The sequence below is a fragment of the Populus euphratica genome, unplaced genomic scaffold, assembly GCF_000495115.2.
Source record: "Populus euphratica unplaced genomic scaffold, PopEup_1.0 scaffold169.1, whole genome shotgun sequence".
NCBI classification, from domain to species: Eukaryota; Viridiplantae; Streptophyta; class Magnoliopsida; order Malpighiales; family Salicaceae; genus Populus; species Populus euphratica.
Window position 1 is genome coordinate 384,185 of NW_011500053.1, and position 8,224 is coordinate 392,408.

General features: G+C 34.6%; 1 protein-coding gene across 1 annotated transcript; it reads right to left on the minus strand.

Moving 5' to 3' along the window:
* Window positions 1-2,785: 2,785 nt before the first annotated feature.
* On the minus strand, window positions 2,786-6,506 carry LOC105107763 (uncharacterized). The gene is given in 5 exon segments (XM_011001803.1): window positions 2,786-2,908; window positions 4,138-4,926; window positions 5,197-5,251; window positions 6,142-6,326; window positions 6,371-6,506. Coding segments are annotated over 5 exon segments (1,200 nt in total). The 3' UTR covers window positions 2,786-2,873.
* Between the last annotated feature and the right edge of the window lie 1,718 nt (window positions 6,507-8,224).

Below are 8,224 nucleotides of genomic sequence, written 5' to 3' on the forward strand. Positions count from 1 at the left end.
ATATATTATTCTCTTACTCACCCTTTTAAGTAAAAGTTATTTAGACTTGAAACTTACAATAACTCATATTATTTTATACTTAATTTTTATCAAATAAATAGAGATAGTGATATTCAAACTCGTAACTACTTAATTATTATAGCTCTAATACCATGTCAAAAAACTAACTCAACCGAATAGTTTAAATTATTAGGTGAGATTTCAATATATGATTTATATTATTTTTTTAACAAATTTATTATCATTATTATTTTTATGATTATTTGACTATCAATGGAGCATCAGGGAAAACTAATGAAACCCTGGTTCCAGGTATCTCTACCTATAACATTCCTTGCAATGTTATCAAAAACGCTTTAAAATAGATAATTAATTAGGTAAGACAGACATAATACATAATCTAACAATTAATTAGGAGTATACTATGATTAGAAGGCAATTTGATTTAATTATATATAGCATGAAGACTAATGGATATTGAACATGCATGGTAGCTAATGCAGCTTATTTAATACAAATATATTGGTTGAACATGTTTTCAAGGTTAAAGGATCAATGAAGTGTTATAATCACATTAAACATAGCCGCAAAGCTGAGAAGACTCGACTCTCGACGTGGAAATAAGCTTGCCTTAATATATACAAGCAAATGAAAACAAAAAAATAAAAATAAAAATCACTGCATTCCAAGTTAATTGATAATGAAGAATTACTAAAAACAAATACAAATGGCATCATAAGACTACAAGATGAACACCAACAGGAGTATTTTTTTTTTGAAGTGATTTTCTAACAACATCCTGTCGTGATTCATGCCAGGACTCATCTTGAGTAAAAAGACTCATCTTGAGTAAAAAGACTCCATTCACCACCTCCGAGATAAACATTAGACAAGGAACTACTAACAACTTGATCAAGGGATATTGCACTTTTCAGTATATGCGATATCAACTCTATTTGGAACCAGTTACCATTAAATCCATTCATCCAAACCTTCTTGAGTCTGCTATATGTGCATCCATAGATATTCCATATCTCTCTTAGATTTTTTTAGAACTCTTCACCGCCTAACTATAGACAACACAAACAACTCACAATAAGATTCACAATATCAGACAAAATTATACTCCGACAACTTTGGCAAAACAAACTGTCGAATGTAACCTAATAACAAACAATTCAGATAAAGTTTCTCCAGAATGTTTTAGACTAGACAGAGTATATAGCAACTGACCGTGATATCAAGTTTCTCCAGAAGTGGACAAGCATTTAGACAAGTCAACACACACAACAGTTCCTTTTCCTTAATTGCTCTGATAAAAAATAGCTCTAGTTGCTTTAGATTTCTGAAAGAGTCCATGCTCTGTGGTAGTCTTTTTTCCTGAATGAAAACATTAGAAAACAAATTCTCATTGTTATCATAGGAGGTTAGTTACACTTCGTGAATTCTAATTCTTTACATACCTTCCAAAGGTCCATATGTAGGATTAGAGTCTGTAAAGTTGGAAATGTTGCACAGTGGGATAATGCATTTGGCATGTCTACCACATGAATTGAATTGAAATTGAAGTAGATCTTTACCAGACAAGGAGCAACAAATAAAGTGATCTTCATGGTGTCTCCACTATACTAAAAATCCATTAGGCTTATGGCTATTACCTTAACTGCTGATAGGCTGGAACAATCATGCAATACTAGATTTTGGAGTGAAGTACTGAAAACTTTTAAAAGGGACATACATTTACAGCGTATCAACATTAGACGTTGAAGAAGCAAACAATTAGAGTAGAGGGATGCAAGAAATTCTTCTCCTAAAAATACATCGTGTAATTGTAAGGTTATTAGCTTGTTGAATCCGATAAAATCAGCAGGAGGTTTTAAAACACAAGTTCATAGATGCACGTGCTTTAATCCTGAATCACTAGGATGGGGAAGAAGCCAATAGGAAAATCTATAATTGTCACAACCCGAATCCCGGATCCATGACCGGCACATAGGCAAGGTTCCTCTCCAAAGTTCCATTCCTATGCGAACCCAAACTTACATACAAATTTATTCTAACTCAATCAAAGTTCAACACAACATTAATAACAAAATCAATTTCATAATATAATTGAATTGTCTTAATACAAGATTTTTTTGGAGCACTGACTAGACATAAAGAAAGGTACAAATTACAATCAAAAGAGCAAGTTCTGAAAGTCTAACAAAAGTGACCTGCTATCAAGTTATAAGCCTGAAAATGATAAATAATGAGAGTGTGAATTCAACAACTAAGTGAGTAGATAACGTTCAATATACACATATGAGATAATACAATAATGAGAAATATATATACAAGTATGGATTTAGGGTCTTATAAAAAGGTTTCTCAAATAGGCCATAACAAGAATATCATATGGTAAAATCCTTAGAAAATCAAAATGCAATGAGCATGAGGCTCTGTACTGTGGGATGATCAATCCACACAGGTTGGTGACTCCCCCGACCAACTAGGGTTTAGATACGATGTGCACAAAGACTAACACTACCCTGTTAGCATGGGTATTCTGACTGACATACTATAGGGTTATAATCATAATCAAACAGACATATTAATATCTCAAGGCTCAACTCATGACATCAATCAAATGAAGAGCTATCAATTCAGAAGTCAATCCAAAATACATACTGGTTCATATCAAAAATTCGGATTTAATAAATGATCTTACTTATCATAACAAGGATAATAATCACCATATATATTATCAAGAAGTATGATCCAATTCATATTAACAAATCAAATATTTATAATATTTCTCATGCATATAGAAAATTATCCACTCACCTGACTCGAAAGCAAACAGAAATCAAAAGCAGACACCGAAGAAAATCCTACTGACGTCCTGCTAGTAGAATACCAGGATTATCTGAATACAAATGAGACATATTCAAGAATGACTCAAAAGAATATATAACCTATTTAATACACTTATTTAAGGATGTATTCCATAACACTATATATTTTTGAACTAACTAGTTATATTCCAAAAACCCAAAAAAATTAACAGTTTTCTCAAAATCTAATCCATAATAAAACAAATAATAAAATTGATAATAATTCACTAACTAACCCTCAATTATTCATCAAAACCATTTTCAAAAGCTAATATTATAGCTAGGGACTAATCTGTAATTTCTTATATTTTTAAGGGTCAAATTGTAACTTTATCCATTTGGAGGACCAAACTAAAACTATCATAAATCCATGACTATACTGAAATTCTGACCATAATCAATCCTCATTTCTGTCCAGATCATCTCATTATACTCCAGGGACCATTCTGGAATTTTATCAATTTTTTAGGGTTAAACGGTAATTTTTGTCAAATTGAAGGACCAAATTGAAAGTGTTAAAATTTCATAACTATACAGGAATTCTGCCCATAATTTATTTTTTATTCTGTTCAGAATCTCGGAACATGCCCCAGGGACCAATCTGTAAATTTTTCAAAGTTTAGGGACTAAACTGTAATTTCCACAAATTGAAGGACCAAAATGTATTTTCGTCATCTTCAACCTCCAACCCAGAATTTCAACAGAAACCCACTGTTCTTTCCTTATTTCTAACATAATTTCACCATTCAAACAAAATCATAACTCAAAATCATCATCTTTCAATTCAATCTCTCAAAATCCACCAAATAATCCATTACCCATAACAATCAACCTTTAACATTCAATTAATTCATCAATCAAACCCAAAACACAAATTTTCAAAACCCTAACATTTATCAAAACCAAAATTAAAACTTAATCAACACATATTTATATATAATCTTACCTTTAAACTTATTTCCTTTAACTCTTTTCTATTTTTCTTCTAATTTCCCTCTTTTCTCTTCTTTTTCTTTCTCCCTTCTCTCTCTTGCCGATTCTCTCTCAAATTTCAGATCACTTCTTTTGTTTTTTTTACTTTCTATTTATATTTATCAAGTTTTTGTTGAATTACTACACTACCCCTCATTCATTTATACCCACACTTTAAGCCACCAAGGGCTTTATTGTATTTTCGTACTCATTTATTCAAAACATTACAATCTCCCCACCTTATAAAAGTTTCATCCTCGAAACTTAATAAGAAAGATTGAATACTTACCGAGATTATCGAAAAGATGAGGATACTCCTCACGCATTTTATCCTCAAGCTCCCATGTCGCTTCCTCACGTGAATGACCCTTCCATTGCACTTTCACTGAAGCTATATCCTTTGAGCTAAGCTTCCTCACTTGTTGGTCGACTATAGCTTTTGGTTGCACCTCATAAACTATATCATCCCTCAATTCAACAGGATGAACTTCTAACACATGCGATGGATCTGTCATATACTTCCTTAACATGGAAACATGAAATACTGGATGGATAGAAGATAAGTTTGATGGTAATGCTAACCTATAAGAAACTGTCCCAACTCTCTCTAGAATCTCATACAGTCCAATGAATCGAGGACTCAACTTACCTCTCTTCCCAAACCTGAATACTCCCTTTGTCGGTGATACTTTTAAAAACACACAATCACCCATTGAAAACTCTAAGTCACGCCTTCTTCTATCTGCGTAACTCTTTTGTCTGCTCTAAGCTGTTTAAAGCTTATTTCTAATTACCTCTATTTTCTCTGAGGTAATCTGAATCAACTCTAGTCCCATTAGCCTCTTCTCACCAATCTCAAACCAACAAACCGGTGATCTACACTTCCGGTCATACAAAGCCTCATAAGGTGCCATCTTTATGCTAGCCTGATAACTGTTGTTGTAAGCAAATTCCACTAATGGTAGGAACTTACTCCAACCAACTCCAAAATCCATAACACAAGCCCTTAGCATATCCTCCAAGATCTGAATAGTCCTTTCAGACTGACCATCTATCTGTGGATGAAAAGCTGTATAAGCTACAGTTAATTCACCTTACCAAAAGTAAAACAAAACAAAAAAAAATCTCAACCAATCAATGAGTAGAGTTTAATGTCTCGGACTACCCTGTGAGCACTCATTGATGGAAACTAATGAAACCCGGTCAGCCATTAGTAATGAATTGCAAGATTAAGCTAGTAGCAGAGTCGACCTACGTGCCCTACTTCTCCAGTCCCATTAATGTTCAAAGAAACCAACAAGACACAATTGATAGTTTCGACAATCATCTTTTAGCAATTTCAACAAACCTTTTAGATGTTTTCCCACGAATCCTACTTTTGAATCCATTGTACACTGCTCAGGCTGTCCCGATATCAGGAAACTTACAAAATCCAGGTTCTATTTTAATGCAAGACCACTCGATCTTAAAAGCCTTGATTGCAAACCAAGACACAAACATGAAGCAGCAAAGTTTCAAGATTGAAAGGACTATGGTCCATGTCTCACAAGACAGGACTACAGATATGAATACTGAAATCTATTCAGTCATATCAAATCTTAAAGTGAAAAAAATATCAGGTGATGATCAAAATGGCAACACCTTCTACATTGGTTGCATCAATGGACCTTCATTGTTTTTGAAACTATTAAAAATCAGTTGATGCAAGTTCGAGTATTCCAAGTGACAACACTACAGTCCAAAGCAAGCAGCAGACCATAACAACTGACAGGTATCAAGTTAATTCAAGTGAAGGGATACATTCTATAAAGGCTACAATGCAGGTGATGCACGTTGGCAAAAGGGGAAGTTACAATCAATAACTGAAGATCATCTCAAACTTCCAAGTGGCAGAAGAAGTTACTATAACTGTTATTGTTTTTATCTTAAGTAGTTATTTAAGTATTAACTGTAATATGTATTTCTATTTAATGTAGAATGTTTGTCTGGATAGAGGGGGGGTAATACAATTCTTGTCTTTGGTGTGATTCCAAAATGAGAGTGATTCTTTTGAGTGGTGTGAGACTACTTGTTCTATCTTTATTGTAATCTTTATTTCTTGCAATAAAATGTCAACTTTCTTTCTCTTTGTCTATTCTTTCTTCGGTTATCTTTTGCTGGAAACAGAATTAGTGAATATTGGTTCTGTCTTGATATCGTTTGGCCTTAATTGGTATTAGAGCAGGTTTCCATTTTTGTTCTCCCATGCCTGGAACCCATAGTGGCAATTCATATAATCCCAATCAGGGATTACGGGAACCTGGACATTCCCAATCTCATCCCTCTCAACAAACACTTCCACACACTGATCCTTTACAATAAACAACCCCACAGAACCCATTAAACTCTCCTCAATCAATACCTTTTCCACCAAATATTCCCCAGCCATCACCACAGAACCCCCCCAATCCAACACCTTTACAAAATGAGCTTGTTTCCCTGTTACACCAATTGCAACATCAAATAGAGTTAGTTACCAGTACCTTGGGAACTATTGTTGGACGTCTGGAGCATATTGAAGAGAGAAGTAATAATGTTGATCACAGAAGGGGCAGAGTTGATCAAGGAGGTAATGTAGGTGACAACATAGCAATAGATGTGGAAGAAGTAGGAGAACATGTAGGTGATTATAGAAACAAAGATGGTAGGGTCTTTGATGAACTTTCGAGAGGAATAAGAGTAGATGTGCTTGATTTCACCGGGAGGCAAGATCCTGATGTTTTTCAAGATTGGTTGGTGTCTTTAGAAGAATATTTTGAATGGTTTTTAGTACCTGAAAATCAGAAGGTCAGATTTGTTAAATTAAAATTAAAAGGGGCTGCTCGTGCATGGTGGGAAACACCAACCTTTAATTTAGGATTGGATAGAGATGAAGGCTCGTCTGGAGACTAAATATCTTCCTGCTAATTATGAACAATTGGTATATAAAGATATGCTCTGCTGGATGCAGGGTATGCATATGACAATAGACCAATATACTGAAAAATTCTGTGATTTATCAGTAAGAAGTCAAGTCATGGAAACCAATCAGCAAACCCTTGCCAGGTATTTAAAGGGACTGCATGTTGATATTAGAAGAGATATGTTTATTTAAGGATAATAGATGCAGGACTAGAGACTAGAAAGGAATGCTTACCAACGACTCTTCAACATCTTCTACAACAATTTAAAGATGTTTTTCCCGAAGAGCTTCCCTCACAATTACCTCCTTTACGTGATGTTCAACATGCCATTGATTTGGTACCAGGTTCCTCCTTGCCAAACTTGCCACATTACCGTATGAGCCCAGCAGAGCATAAGGAGTTACAGCGTCAAGTGTAGGAATTGGAGCATAAGGGTTTTATTAGAGAAAGCCTTAGTCCTTGTGTTGTACCAGCCCTTCTCATTCCAAAAAAAGATGGCAGCTAGAGGATGTGTATTGATAGCAGAGCAGTAAACAAGATAACTGTTAAGTATTGTTTTCTAATTCCAAGATTGGATGATCTGCTGGATCAATTAGGACAAGCCAACATCTTCTCTAAATTGGATTTGTGAAGTGGGTACCATCAGATTCGTCTCAGGCCTGGAGATGAATGGAAGACAACTTTCAAGATAAAAAAAGGGTTGTACGAATGGTTAGTGATGCCTTTTGGCCTCACCAACGCACCAAGCATGTTCATGAGGGTGATGACTTAGATGTTGAAGCCATATTTAGGCAGGTGTGTTGTTGTCTATTTTGATGACATATTTGTCATCAACCAGCACAGGGATGAGCATCTTCAACACCTAAAACAAATCCTGTAAGTGTTACGACAAGAAAAGTTCTATGCAAATTTCAACAAATGTTCTTTTCTTCAACCAAAGACACTTCCTGGGTTTTATTATATCACAACAAGGTGTAGAAGTTGATCCAGAGAAGGTGAGAGCAATCTTGGAGTGGCTAGAACCGCAATCATTCTTTGAAGTTCGAAGCTTCCATAGTTTAACCACTTTTTATCGATGATTCATTCAAGTGTTCAACACCATTGTCGCTACACGATGTCGGGCGACGGCTCTACTCCTTTTTTTGTTGTTTGTTTTTTTTTAAAACAAAAAAAAAAAGAATGATTTTGTTTTTATTTGATTGGGGGAAATAAAGATTTTATTGGAGTCGCCATCTAGTAATTTGAGGGAACTAGAAATCCAAAATTAGACCTGGTCCCAGAGATTCGGGTACTGGGTTAGTTATGATTAAGGGAAGGTAGACACCACCCTTAAAACATCCTTTTAGAGAAAGGTTACTTTTACTTGTGTGTTTTTCTTATTTTGATTCAAATGCTATTATATTTTTGAGCTTATTTGTAAATTTTTAACATGGT